This window comes from Hylobates moloch, unplaced genomic scaffold, assembly GCF_009828535.3.
Source record: "Hylobates moloch isolate HMO894 unplaced genomic scaffold, HMol_V3 SCAFFOLD_6, whole genome shotgun sequence".
Taxonomy (NCBI): Eukaryota; Metazoa; Chordata; class Mammalia; order Primates; family Hylobatidae; genus Hylobates; species Hylobates moloch.
Genome location: NW_026652281.1, coordinates 34,255,146 through 34,279,708, shown reverse-complemented (window position 1 = coordinate 34,279,708; position 24,563 = coordinate 34,255,146). Strand labels below are relative to the sequence as shown.

At 39.9% G+C, this 24,563-nt stretch overlaps 1 protein-coding gene across 3 annotated transcripts in view; it reads left to right on the top strand.

Annotated features, from left to right (window-relative positions):
* Positions 1-24,563, top strand: part of KCNN2 (potassium calcium-activated channel subfamily N member 2) — a 146,678-nt gene that overhangs the window by 90,889 nt on the left and 31,226 nt on the right. For all 3 annotated transcript variants that reach the window (XM_058440602.1, XM_032156645.2, XM_058440603.1), the window contains one exon: positions 22,600-22,741. In XM_058440602.1, coding sequence (XP_058296585.1) covers positions 22,600-22,741 — 142 coding nt within the window. The remainder of the gene's footprint in view (positions 1-22,599; positions 22,742-24,563) is intronic.

The following is a 24,563-nucleotide window of genomic DNA, read 5'->3' as shown; positions in this document are numbered from 1 at the left end:
ATGTGCTATTTCTCTGTTGTGGGTACGTTTTATTTAATGAGTTATTTTGTTGATTGTCATTAAAATCAGGCAAATATGTTACCTCCCAGCCTTATCAACTTATTTCTGCAGAGCCTTGTGTTACCTTTTGTCTTGTGGGTATTGTAATCATTAGAACCTTTGGAATTGAGGCATGTTCCTCTTTATCTGTCATTACACATGCATGGTAATAACTCGAGGTATTCAGTACAGTAACAGCAATTAAAAAATTTGTTTTTTGCTTCAGGATGTATGTCTGGGAGGCAGTTTCCAGCATTTTGTCATATAGTCTTCATTGTTCACATGGGGAAATAACTTTAGAATCATTAGGTGCTGCTACATTGGGATTATATAAGGAGTATCTTTCTTCTAGAGTCAAAATTCCAACTGAAGAGTTAAAAAAATAAAAGCAAAAACACAAGGATCACAAATTAGCAAATGCTTAAAACATAGAGTATCCTACATATTGAGGAGCTTGTTCTTTTATCATGGGGAGAGAGGTTAATAATTTTAAGCAAATTTAATAGGTTTAGAATTATTGAATCAAAATTAATATAAAATCCAGGTTTTCTCTAAATTTGTTAAATTTTGTTAACTTGTTCAAGTTGAGACTCACGTGAGCAATCATCAAATTGCAACAGATGTCAATACAAAACTATAAAAATCTATAAATAAGCAGGAGCATAAATATTCTATGTAATGTATTCTGTTGGCTACAAGATAAAAATAGCTGTATTAATTTTGATTTATCCTGCTTTTATGTTCCTAGTTAAAGCAATTAACTTCCAAATTTGAAGTTTCTTTAGTGATTAGGCTTATAGAATTTTGGCTTCTTGTAATTGATTATAAAAAACATTTATTGGGCACCTACTGGGAGCCAAATATTGAGCTAGTAAATGGGATTTCAGACATAGCCCACCTTTGGATGCTCAGTGACCACTGGTAAAGACAGACAAATAGCAAAATAAAGTTATAATTTAGGCCAGGCACAGTGGCTCACACCTGTAATCCCAGCACTTTGGGAGGCCAAGGCAGGCGGATCACTTGAGGTTGGGAGTTTGAGACCAGCCTGGCCAACACAGTGAAACCCCCTCTCTACTAAAAATACAAAAATTAGCCAGGCGTGGTGGCACATGCCTGTAATCCCAGCTAGCCAGGAGGCTGAGGCAGGTGAATCACTTGAGCCTGGGAGGCAGAGGTTGCAGTGAGCTGAGATTGTGCCACTGCACTCCACCCTGGGCAACAGAATGAGACTGCGTCTCAAAAACAAACAAAACACAAAACACAAAAATTACAATTTAACACAATTGTTGTAATGTACATACAGACTTCAGTCTAAGAGAAGTAGGTTGTTACTTTTTAGACGGGATGGGTGTTGAAAATGGAGAAGTGAGGTAGACATTTAGAAGCCAAGGGACAGAGGCAGCAGAATTTGGCATGTGGCTGGTGATAAGAAGAAATGTCAGGAAAGGTGGGTTGGGACCCAATTATTAATGACTTGGGATATATGCTAAAGCAATTGGACTTTTCATTCTAAGCAGTGGGGAATCATCTTGTTTTAGAAAGATAACTCACAGAACAATGAGAAGGATGATATAGAGAGATAGGCTGGAGACAAGGAAAGAGGTAGACTGGTAAGATGTCTCTTACAATGGACTAAGCCTCTGTTGTCTCATCACTAGAATAAGGCAATGGAAATGGGAATTCTCCCACTTACTCATTCACTAAGACTCTCTTTTTTGAGTATCTACCATGTAACAGGCATGGTTCTAACCAGCAGAGGGCATATTGCTTTGAGCAAGACACAGAGACCACTCCTTAGGACGAGTAGTGATAATTCGAGGTGCCATGGGCCATACAGCAAGGGATACGTAACCCTTCTTAGGAGGAGGAAGGGTTAGAGTATTAAGAAATGATTGACTTCGGAATGTGAAGGACCAAAATACAGGCCAAAGTGGGGATTAAGATACAAGAAAAAAAAAGGACAGCATATGAGAATCCTGGAGGGGTAAGAGCAATATATGCCCCATGAATTGAAACTACTTCAGCTGGAGCTTAGGGTGCAAGTTCAGGACAAGCAAAAATTAAGATTGGAGTGGCAAGCAGAGGTCAGGCCAAAAAGAATGCTCAATTTGAGAATGTTTGAAAGTGGATGCCCCAGAACATCAGGGTTCCTTGATTTGAGGGATGAGACATAGGTAAAGGTGACTTCAACTTGTCTGATTTGATTTCAGGCACCTTGGTATTTGGAGATACCATCTTAACAGATGAAAGGAATATGGAGGGAGGACAGCTGTGTGCTGTATAAGTGGCACTGATGAGAGAGCACCATTTGGGTGTCTGGGTACTGTGCTGACCTGAAGCTTCACAAAAACACCTTCTTGTCTTACCAAATGAGTCTGGGGAATGGACACAGCTGAAGAAAGCCTGCTGCTCTTCCTAGAACCTCCCCTCACTCAATTACCCCCTGAAAAAATTTTTCTCCTTGCACCCCACATTGCATCAAGTACAGTGATTTGCACAGTGTGGGTCTTCTTTGTATTATTTTTCTAAACCAGCATGTTGTTTATTTAGAACACAAGGTTTAGATGGTTCATGATTTGTATATGATGGGAGGTCGCAATTCTGAATACAGTAGTAACATAATGTATGTGCTTGCATGTATATGTGTGTGTCTATGCATGTATATGTATATATGCAGTGTGGGGTGCAAAGAGACAAACTATTTCAGGTACTATTTGGGGGATTTCTAGGAAGAGCAGCAGGCCTTCTTTAGCTGTGCCCAAGTGATTTCAGGATAAGCACCTTTTATGATAAAGTGTATGTAAATTGGATCAAATAAATCTTTAATATGATAAAAGCAAAAATGCCCTACAACATATGTTACCTCCGTTTACTAAGAAAAAAAGGGTTATTATGAGATCCCTTTTCAATTGTAGATGTCAACATTTTAGTAAAGTGTTCAGCTACCTTTGCATCCATGAGACACTTTATAAAAATATTCCTTATAAGTAAAATACACAAGTTAAGAAACAAACACTTTAATTAAATTGCACAGAGCAAAAGAAAGCTTTAGTTGGCTGCATTACTCTTCACACTGTGTTTTAAAACTATTTCTATGTAAGCTAAGTAGCTACACAAATAGTCACACCATTGGAAGCATCTGTTTTAAAATGTTTGACATGCATCAAAATACACAAAGTAATAAAAAGATCATCTCTATTATGTATTCCATGACTTTTTTCCTCTAGTTTGCTATCAATATACATATCACTAAACAATATATAAAATTATCTTGTAAATGTATAAATTAAGCCTTGCTTCTGTTATTTCTTCAGTAGCATGCCAGGTGAGCAGAATCTCAATACTGGTTAATGAGAGGCACTCTCTTTTATTCTAGTTGTTTGATTTGGAAAGCAATGCATCCCAAAAGCATCTACCCTGCAATAACCTTTTTGTGGATCCCACCATGGGCACCAGCTGTTTCCCACAGTATGGGCAGGATCACGGGAAGTGACCAACATAGTCTTAATAGGAAGAACAGGGGTGCTTCGCAAGCCTGTGAAGACTAGGATAATTCTTCACTTCTTGTGGATGTCAGAATTTCTGGATAGAGGTTACTGGCCTTTTCCCCTGGCCCAGTACTTGGTACAGTCTTCCTATGAACTAGGGGAGTACTACATGTCTGAGTAAACTAATATACAAAAATGAGTCTAAACTCATTTCTTTAAAGTATTTGACTTATTTTCCTTGTCCAAGAAGCATCACAACAAAATAACCAAATGACAGAAGCGCATAGAATATTGTGTCAAATATGTATATATAAAGTCTTGGAAGTTGGGGAAAGTATTATATCTTCTGTGTCCTATTTTACTTTGGCAAAGAGGAAGTTCGGAGTGAATCTTAATGGCTAAATTGAAATAGCCATGTTATCAAAGCATTTATATATGTGTTCTGTGGATCTCACAACTTGGCTATCTGGTCCTTGCTGTCCCAACATGGCAGCCAATAACATCATATGGCTATTTAATTTATATTTTATTTTATTTTTATTTTTTGAGACAGAGTCTCACCTTGTTGCCCAGGCTGGAGTGCAGTGGTGTGATCTCAGCTCACTGCAACCTCCATCTCCCAGGTTCAAGCTAGTCTCCTGCCTCGGCCTCCCAAGCAGCTGGAATTACAGGCATGCACCTCTGTGCCCGGCTAATTTTTGTAATTTTTTTGGTAGAGACAGGGTTTCGCCATGTTGGCCAGGCTGGTCTCAAACTCCTGACCTCAAGTGATCTGGCTGCCTCAGCCTCCCAAATTTCTGAGATTACAGGCATGAGTCACCACACCCGGCCTTTAAATTTAATTTTAATTGCCTGTAATCTACTTGGGAGGCTGAAGCAGGAGAATCGCTTGAATCTGGGAGGTGGAAGTTGCAGTGAGCCAAGATCACACCACTGCGCTCCAGACTGGGTGACAGAGCAAGACTCTGTCTCAATCAATCAATCAATCAAAATTTTAATTAAAATGACATAAATTTAAAAATTTAGTTCCTCATTTGACACTATTCATCTTCAGGTGCTCAATAGACACATGGCTAGTGGCCACTGTGTTGCACAGCACAGATATTGAATATTTTCATTATTTTTGCAGGAAGTTATTTTGAACAATGCTGTAGTGCAGCTCCTATTTCCTATTCTAATATGTTTCCAGGTCAGATATTTCCTATAAGCTTCCTCAAAGCCTATGTAGAACACATGCAAATACTTATTTATATCCTCTAGAGCACCCCTGTGCTTACCAAGCTGGGCACATAGTAATTCTTAGCCTGATTGGTAGAATGGAGGAGAAAGCTGGTTTTGATCCTTTTGACTTTTACCTGCCTAGTAGCCCTTTATCATTTAAGTTCACTGCACTGAGAACTGAATGCTTTTAGATCCAACTATTGTATTTGGCTGAGAGTTTGACTATCATCAGCCTAATTTTGTTATTTTAATAGAAGGAAGTGTCTCTGGGTTTGATAGGTTCATGTTTGGGAAGTATAGTTTAACAGAAGTAGAATTTAAGAAGATGTCCTGTGCTCGTTTTGAAGGGAGATGACTGACAAACATTGCACAACTGAGCTCAAGCTCATGGGTTTGTTTGATTTTTGTAATTCTGATCCTTGATGGCCTTTGGTTAACTGCAAAACAAAGTGCAGAGGCTATTCTGTCTCCAAGCTTCCCTTTGCAGTATTCCATTCTGTTGATTCCTGCATTACCTATGGGGAAAAAAAAGTTCATCACACCAATTTAGTGAGTCAGATTTGTGATTCTGTTCAGGAAAATGTCTGCTGTATTTGTCATTGCTAGTCATTTTACAAGTGTATTTTGATGAGCTGCGTACGTAGCACACTTTACGAAGGCTCACTTTTTCCTCTTTGCTTCTACAGGTGAAAACCTTCAACCGGGAAGCATTTTTAGCATTTTAAATTCCAAAAATATTAATATTTAAGAATAATGAAATAATATTGAATTGCCTTTTTATTTTCACCTTCTTTTCTGGATTAGTTGGAAACTTTATAGGAACTAGTGAAAGTTACATGATCTATTTGTGCATAGTGCTGGAAAACAAGGCTGGCTCTTTAAGTAATTAGTAGGCTGGCTAGCATCGAAAGGTTTGGGGTTGTCATGATTTATGTAGTGATTTTTCTCCAACCATTGATATTTTTACAACATTTTACTTGCAGTTATTTTCACTCTTTTATTCACTTTCTCACTTTCAGCTCCCGCATCTCTTCCTTTCTTGTTACCGAACTCTTCTTTTCTTCCTTTCATTTCTTATTTTCTGCCTGTATAAAAATATTTTTCTGGCTTCAACACAACATATTGTGTCAGTTGCAGATCTCTACAAGGGTGTTCTGAAGCCTTTATGGAGTAGGGGGCTGGTGGGTCTTAGTGGTGATGGTTTGAGTTTGAGACAGCTTCGTTCACTACACTGTGCTCCTCCTGCATGAACCTAGACCTGTGTTTTAATTCAGTTCCTGACATTTTGGCATTGAAGTCTATATTTTAGCTGCCCGTGCTGAATCAAGCAAGGTGCAATTTAGGAGGCATTCTAAGACTAATTTTTAGAATCGAAGTGGGAAAATTTGACTGGTAAACCTTGAAAATGACCTTCCCAGAAAATCTGTGCTCATTCTCCTCAGCCTGTCTGGAATCATCTTCATCTGAGAACTCTCTCAGCTTGCTGGGTTTGGTGGCTCAGTTTTCTGACTCTGCTTCTTATCTCTCTCCGAGGAATAATGCAATGACATTCAGGAATATTCTGCTTCCCTAGAAACACAGCTTGAAACTGTGAAGCGCTGGAGGCTAAGACTTCTTGTCATTGTTTGTTCTATGTAGGAATTTTCATCTGCTGTATTTTGAAAATTAAAAATTTAGAATCAATTTGTGATAACTGCCTACTGTAGATGGGGCACCTTAAGCTGGTTGATTTGGATCAGTAGCGCATATTTTTTTCTCAGTTGACTGAGAGCCCTAAAGAGAAGCCCTGTCAAAAAATTCTCAGGAATACGTGACTGATACTAGACTTAGAGATGTACGTCCTCCCTCGGCCTGCCACCCTGGGGATTGAAGTGCTAGTGTTGGTAGGAGGAGAGGCAGCTGAGGGGGCCCAAAAATGAAATGGCACAGAACGATCGTGAGCTTTCTTTTTCAATTTGGACTTCTTGTCACTGAACTTCCCACTTTCTTCCTGCTTTCATTTTGTGGCCTGCTGTACCTTCACCCCATTTTGCTTCTGCCTTTCCAAGGGACCTCTGGACTAACCTCTCCCTCTCCCTCTCCCTCCTCGCCTTCTCCAGCCCTCTTTTCACTCTTTGTCATACTAGTCACTGTGCTCACTGGCAGTGGCAGCAAAACGTAGTGCAGGGTAGAAGGGAGCAAAACCAAAGCTGCGCATGCTCTGAGCAGCCCTCAGGTATGTCCCCTTGCTTCTTTGCAAGAAGGCCTGCTTCCAAAAGTAATGACTTTTCTTTGTATCTACTTTTACGTAAATAGAGAACTTGCTGAATGTAGAGCACACAGTCTGTACGCTGATGAGGACTTGAGTAGCGTTTTGTTATCTCCGTGCTCACAGCCACCTGGTGAGGTAGACAGTCTTTTCTCTTAGAGAAAAGTGAGGCTCAGATGTTAGGACGCACTGCTGTGGGTCACACAGAACAAGAGGTGGGGCAGCACCTCCGAACCCAGCTCAGTCCCTCCTTGCCTCTTGCCTTAGAGCAAGTGAACAAGACCCTGACTTTTGTATCTTCAAATGCAGGTTCATTTCCAACATTGCCTAGTTAAAAATATCCACAGGGATTTTTTTTTTTCCTTACAGATTTAGGAGATAAGATCTGGTCTTTGATCTTGAGAATCTCAGAAGGGTGAAATGTACAGATGCTGCCTCCTCAGATCTGCTACCTTAGATTGGATTTAGAATAGACTAAGCATCCAGACACACACACACACACACACACAGACACACACACACACACGCACACACACACACACACTGTCTCTCTCTCTCTTCCCTTAGAAGAGCCCTTAACCCTTAAAATTCTTGGTAACACTGCAGGGCTTCTGGGCATAGTAATGGCCTGGGACTTGTTTGCTTCAGCCATGACTTCTGTTTCCCATGTGGAACACCCTCTCCAGGGTGCCCAGAATGGGGGCTTTCCCTGCAAGGTATTCCCACAACATCCGCTCACAACCCTCCTCTAGCACTGATCTGGCTGAACTCTGCAGAGCAGCTGTGGGGATAAACTGGTGTGGCACTGCCACCTAGTGACTGCCCGCCACGCTGTTCTTTGCCTCTGAGGTGCCGTGCATCCGTCAGCTGGCTGCTACCCATCATGGAAAATCATGGTGGGGGCTTCTAAATAGAGTCCGCCAGGCCAGTGTCAACCTGCTCTCTCTGCTATCAGCAGAGCCTGGCACGTATCAGACATGGATTAGATTAAGTGTTTTTGAAAAAGTGGTTTTTTGGGTAAGTGAATCTTTGGGCCTGGTGGAGCATGGCTCCATCTGTCTGCTGGGGTTCCAGTTTCCTCTTGGAGGAGCTCACAGTGTGTACAGGATGCCTGGCACGCAGCAGGAGCTGAATGAATAGAGGTTGCCCCGCAAGATTTAAATACCCACTGGTCTGGAAGTTAGAAAAGGAACAGGAGGAAAGAGAAACTTGGTCAGAAATGCTAGTCCTGGTTAAAACATTGTTCTGGATTTTGATATTTTTTGATTTCCCAGAAAGTATCAGGGGCTTGAGAATATAATTCTCTTCAGGCGTTTTTGCCAAATTCCAAGATTTTCTAGTTTCACTACTTTCCAGATGTGTTGATATGAAGCCAGCTCCAGATTGTCTGAGGGCCATTACTAGAGTCCCAGCTGCCCTGAAACTCTAGGCCAGTGGTTCAGAACAGGAGTAATACCGCCCCCAGGGGAATTATGGAAATTAGTGGAGAATTGTTTTTCTTGTTGCTGCCTTGGGCCAGGGATGCTGTGTATCTGTTACGCATTTAACAAAACACTGTTCTACATCCCACTTGACTTCAGATTGACCTACTGGATATTATATATATCAAAAGCCTGTTTATAATTTTCTTAGCTTAGACCTAAATTCATTTTAAATAAGGGCATAAAATATTTTTGCTCAGTAGTAATCAACATTTAATTTTCAAATAATGTAATTTTCTAATAATATAGAAATTGGGGGAAATTATTAGTGATACCATCTGTGTTCTTATAGGTTTTTAACATAGTGAAAGTTATATAGGTGTGAGATTTGAGACTTTTAACTTATTGACAGATAAGTCATTGCTGAAGTCACTTAATCCAATATGACATATAAATGCATAGTGAATAATAGAGTTAGAAAACAAAACCTCTTTGTCATCTCAGGGAAACATGATAAATGTAATTCTTCAAGTTTGAAAATTTGTGTATGTTCTATCATTCCCTTCTTTTCCATTGGGACTTTGAACTTTATTTTAAAGTAAAATTATGCTCTTAGAACATAGCCACTGAAGGTCTGGAGACAAAAAAGTAAGTTGTCTATATCCCAAGTGTGAATGAAACTCTCATTAGCCAAGGTTAATGCATGAAAAGAAACCAGACATTTTACAGAACCATGCCCCGCCAAACGTACACACGCACGCGTGCACACACACACACACACACACACACAGGGAGAGAGAAAAGTGGTTAGTTTTGACATTTTTCTCAATGAAAAGAAGAGAGGAGAACCTTCCAAATGTGCAAAGTTAAAGGAGCAAAAGAAAATCAAGGTAAAAATACTCACTTTGGCATTTTAGAGTCAATAAAGAATTATATAATTTATAAAAATTCAAGGCCGGGCGCGGTGGCTCAAGCCTGTAATCCCACCGCTTTGGGAGGTTGAGGCGGGTAGATCACGAGGTCAGGAGATCGAAACCATCCTGGCTAACACGGTGAAACCCCATCTCTACTAAAAATACAAAAAAATTAGCCGGGCGTGGTGGCGGGCGCCTGTAGTCCCAGCTACTCGGGAGGCTGAGGCAGGAGAGTGGCGTGAACCCGGGTGGCAGAGCTTGCAGTGAGCCAAGATCGTGCCACTGCACTCCAGCCTGGGTGACAGAGCAAGACTCCGTCTCAAAAAAAAAAAAAAAAAAAAAAAAGAATCAAATGGAATCCTGCCTAAATTAAAGCTGGGCTTTAGATGTAGCAGCATTATACTGCCTGTAGCCGCTGCTGCTTCTCTTTGTTTACTTACTGATATTAAAGGAAGTCTATATTGAAATCCTCAAGATCCTAAAGCCATGTTTATGTTTTCATAACTTAGTTGTAGGGAAAACATAGGAGTGCAAGGAGGGGACTATGAGAACGTCAAATAGATTGGGGCAGTTTACATTCTCATACGTTCTATAAATTAGTTCCAGAGAGTAGTTTCATACATAAAACTACAGCATTTATACTTTAGAGCACCCTCACTTAGGGAGGTTTTTATTAAAGTGTTTGGACTTACTGGATTTTACATTTTATTTGAATTTAGAACTGTAATTTTAGGTGTCAGTGTTGGAACATTATTAGACACTCATCTCATCATTTTCAATCTGTTGCATATATTTTTCTTTGATAGATCTTTACATCTGGTGTTCACATTTATTACAGCTTGCATATTACCTTATTCCTTGCAACCAGTTTTCTCCCTTACCATATTTTAAGCTTCTCATGAACGCTTAGTATTTTTACTCATCTACGTATTCTTAGTGCCTCCAAAAGTTTCTTTACATGTAGATGTTCACCGTGTTATTGAATGAGAAACTCCTCCTGAAATAAAGCTAATTGACGGTTCTCAGACTAGATCGCACATTAAAATCATCTGGGGAGCTTTTAAAAAAATCCCTGTGCCATGGCTTCACCCCCGGAGACCTCAGCTTCATTGTTTACGGATGGGGCTTTGCACAGGATTCCTTTTAACCCTTCCCAGGTGGCTCCAATATGCAGCTACAGGTGAATATGCAGCTACAGTGAATAGCTACGTGTGAATATCAGCAACAAGAGACACGTTAGCTCTTTTTTCTGAGCCATTGGCAGTCAGCTCTTTTCCTTTTGAACTTAGATATGTACCTTCTTTGAATTTCTTTTTATGCTTATATGTTCTAATTAATTGAAGCACTTATTTTATTTGCCTTTAATTCAAATCAAAACTACATGCACATAGTTGCAATTTGGAAGGAGACCATTTATCAGACTCCTTGCACCTCTCTGAGCCTGCAGCTGGTGGACACGGAAATATCAGCTTCGTTACTGAAATTAAACAGATTTGGACACCACCACTTGCCCTACAGCCACATGGGCTTTCTAATGTTCTGCTGATTTACCACCGAATTTGAAAAAAGCCGTAGGTGTACCCTCACACTGAAGGAGTCACTCTGTGTCCCAGGTGAGCTTATCACATAGAAAACCCTGTACAACTGCTTCGTGGGCAAGCCAAGGAAAGAGAGGGCCTGATCTTTGCCTGCTTAGTTCCTACTCCCAGATTTTTCATCCCTCCCCTCTACAAAACGAGAGATGCACTGCCTACCTCTTTTCCTCCCAACACACATACTACACTACTTAAAACAAATAATGTTAGAGGGAAGCATTTGAATGTTTAGCTCGGATTATTTTTCTCCTCTTAGAAACTTTTTAAGATCTTCTCTTTATTCCTGGTATTTAAAAATTTACAGTGATCTGCCTTGACTTAGGTCATTTCTTATTTCGTATACATATTCTCAGTAGAATCTTCCCTTTAGAGATAGATGTGTGCCTTCCAGTTTTCCTATCAAAGAAATAGAAGAACATTATTTCTTTTCTTCCACTGTCCATATTATCCTTCTGGAAAGATAGTTGTTGGAACCTCTATTTTAATTGTATGAGAATGTATCTTTTTTGTTCTCCTCTTTCCTTCTCTTTTTAATCTTTTTGTTCTACTTTCTGGGAAATTTCATCAACTTACATTCTAATTGTATTATGGTTACTTTTTCATTATAACTTGGAGTTGTATAGTTGTATTCCACTTTTCCTCTTCCTATCAATGCAATTCTTTTTAACTTTGAGTTCCCGTGATACATGTGCTGAATGTGTAGGTTTGTTACATTGGTATACATGTGTCATGGTGGTTTGCTGCACCTATCAACCCTTCATCTAGCTTTTAAGCCCCATATGCATTAGGTATTTGTCCTAATGCTCTCCCTCTCCTTTCTCACCACACCCCAACAGACCCCGGTATGTGATGTTCCCCGCCCTTGTCCATGCTTTCTCATTGTTCAGCTCTCACTTATGAGTGAGAACATGCGGTGTTTGGTTTTCTGTTCCTGTGTTAGTTTGCTAAGAATGATGGTTTCCAACTTCATCCATGTCCCTGCAAAGGACATGAACTCATTCTTTTTTATGGCTGCACAGTGAAGTTCTTATTTAGCTTTTTTGTAGTATAATTTACATAGTTCAGGAGTCCTGTCCCCTCATGACTCTACATCATCTCAGGTTTGTTCTGTTTCCTCCCTTCCCTTCCTTTCTTTCTTCCTCCCTCCTTTTTGTACCTTTTCTACAGAAATCAGATTCAAGTGTGTCCTGATCATTTGCCTTTCTCTTGTATTAAGAGTGGCAATTGGAAGCCATTTGGAAACTCGGTAAGGGTAAGGGCTTACTGTTTGATGACGATCACTGTGGGGTGATAGCTGAGTTTTTCATTAGGGAATTCTTGATAGTAATACATGAATGTCTTTCATGAGAAGTTGTGCTGTTTCTCTCTATTAGCAAATTCTAATATTAGGGTCAGGTATGGGAAGTGAAGGAAAGAGACTAGAAATGCTACTGTTCAGCTTAGAAACTTGAACTTAAGGCCCCAAACACTTCTGCCTTTGGCTGGGCCCTGAGTCTCTGAGTATCCAGTCTATCCCCAGAGAATGAACCTATCTCCTGTGAGTTGTCTGTTGGTACCAGGCAGGGCAGGTACATGAGTATCCATCATTCTGTATACTTAGGCTTAATCAGTTCCCCTGTTTTTAGCTTTGGACTTTATCCACACATTTTGTGGTACTTGGTTTCTCCAAGTTGTGACACTTCCACAGGTTCTATGACAATTTGTGCCTTCGAATTGGGGGTACACAGACCATTTATATTTAATGTGGTTACAGATACGCTTATGTAAATCTCTCCTCTTGCTATTTGTTTACTATTTGCTCCATCTCTGTCCTTTTTTTTCCTTTATTTCTAGCTCTCGGGATTATTTTTTAATATTCAATTTTCTATCCTTTATTGAGTTATCAGCTATTCTTTTTCAATGTGTTATTTCAGTGGTTCCTTTGGGGTTTATAGCACACAGGCTTACCTCATTTTATTGTGCTTCACTTTATTGTGTTTCACAGATATTGCATTTTTTACAAACTGAAGGACTGTGTCAGTGCTGCATCGAGCAAGGCAATCAGCATCATTTTTTCCATAGCACATGCTCACTTGGTGTCTTTGTGTCACCTTTTGGTAATTCTTGTAGATTTTCAAACTTTTTCATTATTATACCTCTTACGGTGATTTATGATCAGGGATCTTTGATATTACAATTGTAATTATCTTGGGGTTCTGTGAATCAAGCCCATAAGAGAAGGCTAACCTAATTGATAAATGTTGTGTGTGTTGACTGCTTCACCAACTAGCTGTTCCCCCATCTCTCTCACTTTTATCCGGCTTTCCTATTCCCTGAAACGCAGTGATACTTAAATGAGGCCAACTAGTGACCTACAATGGCTTCCAGGTGTTCACCTGACAGGAAGGATTGCATATCTCTCACTTTCAATCAAAAGCCAGACATGATTAAGCTTAATGAGGAAGGCATTTCAAAAGCTGGGATAAGCTGAAAGCTAGGCTTCTTAAACCAAACATTTATCCAAGTTGTGAATGCAAAGGAAAAGTTGAAGGAAATTAAAAGTGCTACTCCAGTGAACACATGAATAATAGGAAACAAAAGAGCCTTAATGAGGTTATGGAGAAAGTTCGAGTAGTCTGGATAGAAGATCAAACAAGCTGCAACATTTCCTCAAGCCACAGCCTAATCCAGACAAGGCCCTAACTCTCTTCAATTCTTTGAAGGCTGAGAGAGGTGAGGCAGCTGCAGAAGAAAAGCTTGAAGCTAGCAGAGGTTGGTTCATTAGGTTTAAGGAAAGAAACCATCTTTATAACATAAAAGCAAGGTGAAGCAGGAAGTGCTGATGTGGCGACAACAGGGTGTCCACATGTGATCTAGCTAAGATCGTTGAAGGTGGCTACAATAAATAGATTTTAAATGTAGATGAAACAGGCTTCTATTGGAAAAATATGTCATCTAGGAATTCCATAGCTAGAGTGGAGAAGTTAATGCCTGGCTTCAGAGTTTCAAAGGACATGTGAACTGTCTTGTTAGGTACTAATGCTGCTGGTGACTATGAGTTGAAGCCAATTCTTATTTACCATAATGAAAAACCTAGGGCCCTTAAGAATTATACTAAATCTACTTTGCCTGTGCCCTGTAAATGGAACAACAAAGCCTGGATGACAGCACATCTGTTTATAGCATCATTTACTGAATATTTTAAGCCACTTTTGAGACCTGTTGCCCAAAACAAACAAACAAAGACTTGTCTCAAATTATTACTGATCACTGACAATGCACTTGGTCACCCAAGAACTTCGATGGAGATGGACAAGATTAGTGTTGTTTTCATGCCTGCTAACACAACATCTATTCTGCAGCGCACAGATCAAGGAGTAATTATGACTTTCAAGTCATATTATTTCAAAAATACATTTGTAGGGCTATAGCTGATGGAGCTAGGCAAAGTAAATTGAAAACCTTCTGGAAAGGATTCACTTATTCTACATGCATTAAGAACATCTGTGATTCAGGGAAGGCGGTCAAAATAGCAACATTAACAGGAGTTTGGAAGAAGTTGATTCTAAACCTCATGGATAACTTGAAAGGATTCAAATTTCAACAGAAGAAGTAGCTGCAGGTATAATGGAAATAGCAAGAGAACTAGAAATACTAATAGAAGTAGAGCCTGAAGAAGTGATTGAATTGCTGCAATCTCATGATCAAACTTGAATGTATGGGGAGTTTGCTTTGCTTCCTGTGGATCAGCAAATAAACTGTTTCTTGAGATGGAATCTGCTCCTGGAGAAGATGCTGTGAACATTGTTGAAATGACAGCAAAGACTTTAGAAAATACGTAAACTTAGCTGATAAAGCTGTGTCAGGGTTTGGGAGGATTGATTCCAATTTTGAAAGAAGTTCTGTGGGTAAAATGCTATCAAATAGCATCATATGCTACAGATAAATCTTTCCTGAAAGAAAGAGTCCATTGATGTGGCAAACTTCATTGCTGTGTTATTATAAGAAATTGCCACAGCCATCTCACCCTTCAGCAAGCACCACCCTGATCAGTCAGCAGCCATCAATATCGCGGCAAGACCCTCCACCAGCAAAAAGATTATGACTCACTGAAGACTTAAATCCATAGAACTTTTGAGCAATACAGTACTCTTCAATTAAGGTATATAAATTTTTTAAGACATCATGCTATAGCACACTTAATAGAACTACAGTATAGTATAGACATAACATTTTTAGAAAGTGGGAAACAAATTTGTGTGACTTGCTTTGTTGAAATATTTGCATGATTGCAGTGATCTGCATCTGAACCTGAAATATCCCCCAGGTATGACTGCGCTTACACCCTTAGGCATGCTATACCTATGTTAGCACAATCTTTCTTCACCTGATAGTATATACTATCTTTTACTGCAGTTTATCTTCAAGCAATACTGTATCACTTCACATAGATGAGTTTTAAGCTGAATACTCAAGCAGAACCCTTTGAAGTTCTCTGCATGTGTCTCTTTACAGGTCTCTCCTTCTTGATTTTTGCCCTTTTGAATTCTTAACCTCCCTGGATTTCCAGCTCTGTCCTTCAACAGAGGGAGACCTCCAGGCAGTGACAGGTTTCCTTCCCTGAGCTGCACTTAGGAGATTCTCTTTAGTCATTAAAGTGGGGGCTATTGTATTGCTCAGTTGTTTTCCATCTCTCAAGAATCACTGTCCTTTGTTGCTAGATAACCAATGTCTTGATAACCGTTGTATCAAATATTTTATCTGCTTTTTTAGTTGTTTCAGGAGAGAGTATAAATCTAGTTCTCTGTTGCTCCATCTTGGCTGAAAGCAAGATACACACTAATTCACATAAGAATGTGTTGTTTCTTCTTGTTTGATGTCGTCTTTCATTTCCCTTTGTTCTTGTTGGTTTACACCTTTAAAAAAAATGCATTGCTGTCACTTAAATGGTATTTCAGGAGGGAGGTGGATTCCAGAAAGAGAACTGATGGTGGATTGATCACACGCATTTACATCTCCAAAATACTTCTCGCTAACTAAGGCTGACATTTGAGACCAGAGCTGACATTTGAGATGAGATATTTTTATCCATTTTTAGTATTACTGGTAAATTTAATAGAAAAGGATTAATGAACACAATTTGTTAGCTGTTAACCTCCACGACTGAATTATTTTTACAGGTATAAAAATACCTCCTAAGTTGCACACAGATCTTGGAACGTAACGTGACAAATCCAATTTTTGTTCACTGATGAGCAAGAATTATTTTTATCCACTTTTTGTATGTCTATCTATATGATCCTAAAAATCTAGCGTGTGGCCTAGGGCAAGTCGAGGACATGTTTCCCTTTGCCACACTAATTACTTCAAATATTACTTCCCTGCTATATTTTTGTAAGCATCTGTGGCTATACAACAATGAATAAGGCATAGTCGTTGTCTTCAAATTCTTTATAATTTCGATTCTAAGGGCATGTTAGATGAGCAAACTCCACATTACCTGTCTTTTTTTTTTTAATTTAAGTTTTAGGGTACGTGTGCACAAAGTGCAGGTTTGTTACATGTGTATACATGTGCCATGTTGGTGTGCTGTACCCATTAACTCTTCATTTAACGTTAGGTATATCTCCTAATGCTATTCTTCCCCCCTCCCCCCACCCCACAACAGGCCCCGGTGTGTGATGTTCCCCTTCCTGTGTCCATGTGTTCTCATTGTTCAATTCCTACCTATGAGTGAGAACATGTGGTGTTTGGTTTTCTGTCCATGCGATAGTTTGCTGAGAATGATGGTTTCCAGCTTCATCCATGTCCCTACAAAGGACATGAACTCATCCTTTTGTATGGCTGCATGGCTACATAGTATTCCATGGTGTATATGTGCCACATTTTCTTAATCCAGTTTATCATTGTTGGACATTTGGGTTGGTTCCAAGTCTTTGCTATTGTGAATAGTGCCGCAATAAACATACATGTGCATATGTCTTTATAGCAGCATGTTTTATAATACTTTGGGTATATACCCAGTAATGGGATGGCTGGGTATTTCTAGTTCTAGATCCGTGAGGAATCGCCACACTGACTTTCACAATGGTTGAACTAGTTTACAGTCCCACCAACAGTGTAAAAGTGTTCCTATTTCTCCACATCCTCTCCAGCACTTGTTGTTTCTTGACTTTTTAATGATGGCCATTCTAACTGGTGTGAGATGGTATCTCATTGTGGTTTTTATTGCATTTCTCTGATGGCCAGTGATGATGAGCATTTTTTCATGTGTCTTTTGGCTGCATAAATGTCTTCTTTTGAGAAGTGTCTGTTCATATCCTTTGCCCACTTTTTGATGGGGTTGTTTTTTTCTTGTAAATTTGTTTGAGTTCATTGTAGATTCTGGATATTAGCCCTTTGTCAGGTGAGTAGATTGCAAAACTTTTCTCCCATTCTGTAGGTTGCCTGTTCACTCTGATGGTAGTTTCTTTTGCTGTGCAGAAGCTCTTTAGTTTAATTAGATCCCATTTGTCAATTTTGGCTTTTGTTGCCATTGTTTTGGTGTTTTAGACATGAAGTCCTTGCCCATGCCTATGTCCTGAAAGGTAATGCCTAAGTTTTCTTCTAAGGTTTTTATGGTTTTAGGTCTAACATTTAAGTCTTTAATCCATCTTGAATTAATTTTTGTAAGGAAGGGATCCAGTTTCAGCTTTCTACATATGGCTAGCCAGTTTTCCCAGCACCATTTATTAAATAGGGAATCTTTCACACATTTCTTGTTTTTGTCAGGTTTGTCAAAGATCAGATGGTTGTAGATATGAGGCATTATTTGTGAGGACTCTGTTCTTCTGTTCCATTGGTCTATATCTCTGTTTTGGTACCAGTACTGTGCTGTTTTGGTTACTGTAGCCTTGTAGTATGGTTTGAAGTCAGGTAGCATGATGCCTCCAGCTTTGTTCTTTTGGCTTAGGATTGTCTTGGCAATGTGGGCTCTTTTTTGGTTCCATATGAACTTTAAAGTAGTTTTTTCCAATTCTATGAAGAAAGTCATTGGTAGCTTGATGGGGATAGCATTGAATCTATAAATTACCTTGGGCAGTATGGCCATTTTCACGATATTGATTCTTCCTACTCATGAGCATGGAATGTTCTTCTATTTGTTTGTATCCTCTTTTATTTCATTGAGCAGTGGTTTGTAGTTCTCCTTGAAGAGGTCCTTTACATCCCTTGTAAGTTGGATTGCTAGGTATTTTATTCTCTTTGAAGCAATTGTGAATGGGAGTTCACTCATGATTTGGCTCTGTGTTTGTCTGTTATTGGTGTATAAGAATGCTTGTCTTGCGACCCAAAGTAACATTTATCAGATGGTGCTAGAGGTATCTACAAGATGTTCCTGGGATACATTGAGGGAACCAGGCTTGGAGTATCATGCTGACGAAAAGCTACAGGGAGTCTGGAGAAGGGGACCCACAAAAAGATCCTCAGAGTACAATCGAGGGTTAGAGAAAAGGGGGAACGTGTTTCCCAGCAGAAGGAAACACACCTGCAGAGAAACAGAGCTGTAAAGGAGAACAGGATACCTCCCAGCCATTAGTGTGCGGGTGCTGAGGGAGGCAGTAGTGCAGGCCAGGGGCTATCACTCTCCTGGGGAAGAAGGCGCTGATTCCTTGGAAAAGATAACTCCTGTGAACTTTGACAAACGTTATAGAAAGCTGTCATATTTGTAATCTAAGAAAGAGTGTGAGACCATCAGTCAGCAATGAATGAAGAAATGAATTAGGAATAGAAACTAAGAAAAGGAACAGTTTGCTTCTTTTAAAACATTAAAGTTGATCTTACAGTCTTTGTCTCTGAAGCATGCAGTTCATGCCAAAACTCCAAAGTCCTCATTTTAAAAGCTTGAGATTATTGGGCATTCCTTGCACTAATTTTAACCTTATTGAATGTGTTTTTATTAAATCAGCATTCATGTTGATCACAACTTGAAATTTGTACGAATTATTTCTTCATGCCTTTCTCAGAATAATTCTCCTTGTATAGAAAAAGGTTGGAATTGTCTAAGTCTCTGAAACGAACTTCTATAAAAAATGTTTTGAAAATTTTTAAACATTATATTACTCATTCACAATGATGTGAATCTGTCATAGATTAAAAACCTGGGGATGTTTAAAATGATAATATCATCCTGTGAAAAGTCTAATTTTGCTTCTGAGTTGCTGAAAAACAAAATAGGAGATTATTCTAATAGTATCTAATTTGGATCTTGATTACCTCATCTTGAATATTCACAATCATGTATGTCTGAGTGCAACATAAACATTAGTGTGAGATGTTATTTTTGTATTCTGAGCTATTTTTTAGGGCAGGTTTATTATTTTGTAAGCAAAAAGGATAATTTATCATTGAATCCCAACCCCTAAAATGCCAACTCCTAGAAAGATGCTTGCTTCTATTTAAAGCCCTTCAATACAGGATGACAATCTCTGATGCGGTGTAATGCGCACAGCATATAGTAAATATTAATTGACTGATTTAATGATGTATTTCTTGAGAGTATTTGGCAAATAAGGATGGAAGAAATTTGTCTAAGATTTGAGCATTTATTAAAGGTAAGCATCTAATGAGTTAGCTTGCCTAAATGTTCCAGTGAATGCTTTTCATTGCAGTTTTTAGTCATTTACTGCCCCCAACTCTGAAAAACATTTTTAATAAAAAGTGCTGCAGGAGGAAGAGATTAGAAAGACCCTTCACACCCATGCCAAAGATGAAATTTCCCTGCAGGCAGCAGCCATGAAGGTACCCCCTAGAAAGCTTTGTTTATCGTATGAAATCTCTTACTTCTCTTCGTAGTTACCTGCTCTGTGAAAACCACATGCCTAGGCGCTTGGTTTTGTTTGTTTGTTTGTTGTTTTTTGACAAGGAGTGTCACTCTGTCATCCAGGCTGGAGTGCAGTGGCAGTGCAGTCTTGGCTCACTGCAACCTCCGCCTCCCAGGTTCAAGTGATTCCCCTCCCTCAGCCTCCCAAGTAGGTGGGACTATAGGCTCATACTACCACACCTGGCTAACTTTTGTATTTTTAGTAGAGATGGGATTTCACTATGTTGGCCCAAGCTGGTCCCGTACTCCTGACCTCAGGAGATCCGCCTACCTTGGCCTCCCAAAGTGGTAGGATTCCAGGTGTGAGCCGCCACACCTGGTCACCCTAGCTAGATATTAATAATAGTGTTCTGGTCACTCACTGTGGCAGTGAAAAAACAACTCGAAGATTTCACTGGGACCCAGGCACATTTTCTCAGTGTCTAGAAACTAAGGATCTAAGGACACTTTGCTGATACAGAGATGGTCAAGAATATAACTGTTTCAGCCAAAGATTGTCCATGCATTACAACATATGTCAAATGAGAAAATGCAAGTTAAGCTCTGAGCACATAGTGAACACTTAGTAAGTATGGTATGTACATACATATGCATCAGGGAACCAGAGCCATTAACTCTTAAGTGTGTCACATCGGTGTATGAATCATGCTAAGAAGCAGCTTTATCTCACAATTAAAAATTGAATAGGAAATGAACTCTTTTGCCTCCCCTCTCTTTACAGACCATTCTTATGACAGGGTAATGCATTTCCTGTTTTAGGAAATTGCTTGGTGAGGAATACTTACTAGAGAGCCCCAATATTATTAATAGGTTATAATCCAGAGCTTACTTCTAGGGGTTTTATTTTGAAAGGAAAACCACGTCCTCCCATTGAAACTCTGTTACATATGCATAGCAGGCTCCCAGAGCAGTCCACAGAATCCTGCTTAGCTCATAATGTGGCTGAGCATAGCACTGATCACATAGCATCTTCCTAGGTAAATATTAGGTAACAAAGATTCTCAGGGGAAATGCACTCAGCTCCCTTCTGGAATGCTAGGAATACATATGACTTTCTTTTTGACAATGACAGCCTCTACACCAAGACCTTCTGGGGAGAGGGGACTCTACAGCTAGGTCATGGAGGCTGTTTAGGGATGAGGAACGGTGGTGATTTCTGCACCTGTGCCACCAGAAACTTGCAGGATGCTCCTAACCAGGCTGGCTGCCTGTTCACATGCCCTTCCCTTTGATTCCAGGAGATCAGTGATTGCCCTTTCTCTGGGGTTCCACTCACTCCAGCCCGGAGCCTCTTTCCTTAGTCCACAGTAGCAGGAAACAGAATTTCTTAGCTTCTCTCTTCTTGGGAAGAAGGAAAAGGGACAAATGTGATAAGAATGCGTCTCTTGTATGTCCAAAGATAGAGTGTAAGATCTACTGATATTATGGAGAAAAGCTTATACCCTATAAGATAAGTCTGCATTTTTTATTCTTGAAGCAGGAAGCTTGGCATGGGATGAGGGACAGGAAAAAAAAAAAAAAGCATAGAGAATGCCATGGCCCAGTTTAGGTTGCATATAGGGCTAATCCTGGGGCTCTGGCTAGGAGCAGCCTCCTTGCCACCACAGCCCTGGCAGCACAGACACAGATGGGGAATCGAGTTGAAAGGCAGGACTGAGTGAGCGAAGCAGGAGATGATGAGTACCGTGCAATTATCAGTATATTTTGCAGAGCAAGAAGTGAGGAGAGGAAAGGAAAGCCCTCCGAGTGGTATCTGAGGGATGGGAAGGTGTGGTGGTCCTTTCCAATGGTGGGTGAAAAGCAAGGAAGTCTTCTAATGACCAGAGTCTGGGGCCTGACTGTCTTAGAAACCAGAGCAGAGCCTCTCTGCCCCATGACCACACAGAGTGTGTATCCAGAGCAAATTCTTCTAGGGTGACAACTCTCATGGCCTTGCTGTTGTATGCATACATGCTGTTGTATAAAACCAGTGTCCACATCATGGGCACAGAGGGTTACTGTTTCGTAATATTAATTCAACCAAAGTGTGATTGGATACCTGTTTCTGATATAAAAGCTTTCTTCCTTACCAGTAAAATTTGACACCTCAAAGAATGATTAGGATGCTTTGAATCCCTCTCCCTCTTTTCGACTATAAGTTCTTTGTGTATAACTGGTAAGACAACTTCTGTTAAGCTCTGGTTATGGGCAGGGACTCTGTGATCAGAGGTGCAGTTTCTGTGTTCAAGGATGAAGAACATCCAGGTAGATTGACCTATTATAATATGGTCCCATGATCTAGGGATGTGCACGATACTCAGGGAGCAAAGGGGAGGCACTGAGGGGAAGAGAAGACAGAAAAGGCTCCCACTTGAACTTACTTTGAAGGATGAAGAGGAGTTAGCCCATCGTCAGGAAATCAAGGTAGCAAAGAACAGTCCAAGCAAAGGGAACATCGTGATTCATTTTGGTTACAAAGGTGTGGAGTGAGATTGGGCAGCTGCACATTGTCTCTTAAGTCTGGCACAGCAGCTAGGCAAGGAGTGACGAGACACGGGCAGGGGCCGGAGGAGTCTACAAAGATAAATGTGCCTATATCATCTTACACCAGTGAGGAAATCTGTTTCATGTTTTACAGTCTCTTTCAGATGATATATAAAGTTGAGGCACTTTCTGATGTCATGGATTGCTTAGGTGGAACCTCAATTTTATTTATATTCACAAGCTTTGAAAACTTCTAAATATAGCAGTTTATAGAAGATACAGTAAATTCATTGAATCGAACCAAACCACACTTAGCTATCATATTGGAGATTAATTATAAAGGACTGGCTTTGTTTGCTGTTTTTCAGGTACCATGATCAACAGGATGTTACTAGCAACTTCCTTGGAGCGATGTGGTTGATATCAATAACTTTTCTCTCCATTGGTTATGGTGACATGGTACCTAATACATACTGTGGAAAAGGAGTCTGCTTACTTACTGGAATTATGGTAAGTGTCTTTATACTTCACATCTCTTTTATTTACGCTCAAGAAGGCACTTAAACCACTCAGTCCACGTGCATAAGTAATTGTGAGCTACTTCTTTTCCCATCAGCAGGAAATCAGTATAAATAAATCAATTTTGTGTTGAGAGAGAATGTCAGTAGTTTTCATCCTAATTCTTCTCATCATGAAATTCTGTTGAAGAGGTAGAGCTGTTCGATTGCCCCTTGTGGGGCATGCACTAATTTGATGAACTAATTTGATCTTGGAGCTTTGGCTTCAGAGTCAGGAAGTCCTTTAAGTCTGTGTCCTCTCATCTCCTACTAGCTGTGCAAATTTGAGTAAATTGTAAAATGTGGCCCATAATAACTATCTTGAAATGTGTTGAAGGGTTGAAGATATATTTATTTCTCTTTTAACAAATGTTTGTTGAGTGCCAGGCACTGGCCTCCGTACTAGGAATACATCAAAGAAGATAGAAACTTACTGCCCTGCCTTCATGGAGCTTACGAGGAAAGACGTGCATTTTAAAAATAATGGTTCATTACATTTGTGAACTAGTAAAGCTTTTGGCCTGTTTTAGGCCTGGGGGAGAGGGATGGGATCTACTCAGAGAAATCATCACTGGAAAATTGATTTTTATGCTGAAGTGAGAAAGGTGCATTCCCAGGAAGGGAGGTAGGAAGAGCATTCTGGGAAGAGGAAATGGTTTATTTGAAGGCAGTGAGGCAAGAAGGAGCTCAGTACATTGGAGCCAGCTCATTGGGCCAGTAGTACACATAGCAAAAGGGGAAAACGGCCTGCCATGAGGCAGGGACAGGAGGCCAGGTCTTGTGGAGCACTTGGGAAAGGTCTGCTGCTGACATGCCATTGTTCTTCTGGCATGCCTAATAGGCTCAGACATCTTTTTTGCCCCTCTATACATGACTAGCCAGGACCGTTTTTTTGCTCCATTTGTTTTAGGTATAGGAAATTGGAGGCTAGCAAGCTGTGATTATAATGTGGTATGAACTTCTAAATATTTAAGCCAGAGGTAGTTTCAAATTGTTGATGCACAGTTTTCAATGACCTAGGCTTGTCTGCATTCTTTACCTACTTTTTAAAGTTTGCTTACAGCAAAGAGTGTCATCTTGATCCTTGTGTGATTTCTGTCTGTCTACATGAGGATGTGAACAAGTACTGCAGGTTCCAAATTCCCAGAATTTCTGAAATCAGGCACCCTGTTCAACACCTCTGACTGCATTCACTCACAGGCTGGCAGGAGAGAGCAGAGGCTTGCCATTTGAGGGCCTCTGAGTGGTGGCCAGTGGAGGGTGCACACCCTTGCAGAAGCCGCCTGGGAAGACTGCTCCAAGAGTCAAAGCTAAATGGAAGGAGAGTGTGCCCTTGGCATAGGGAGGCAACATCCTTCTCCCCCTTGGTAGTGTTCAACTGGGATAAGGCAGCTAACTTTGAAAATAAAAATCCAGGGTCAATTTTAATGTCCCGGTAGTAACAAGATGGCCATTTCAAGTCCCAATTGTAGAAAATATAATTTGGGGGCATAATTTAACATTATTTGCTTTTAAAAGAAAAATAATAGTTTTAATTATAGTGAACTTTTAAAAAAAATGGTATGCTGCATTATCTGTTTACTATTGGATCACTTCCCCTTTTTTCCTCAAATAATAGCATTTTATTATGTGGTATAATGCTTTGGGAAATGTAATTTGCATAGATGTATTTTTAGGAAGCCCATAACAAGTCCACAAGGGATATAAATTATGCTATTTATAAAAACTGGTAATTGCAGTCTTTCCCCTAGTGCTTCTTAGAAACAACTTCCTTA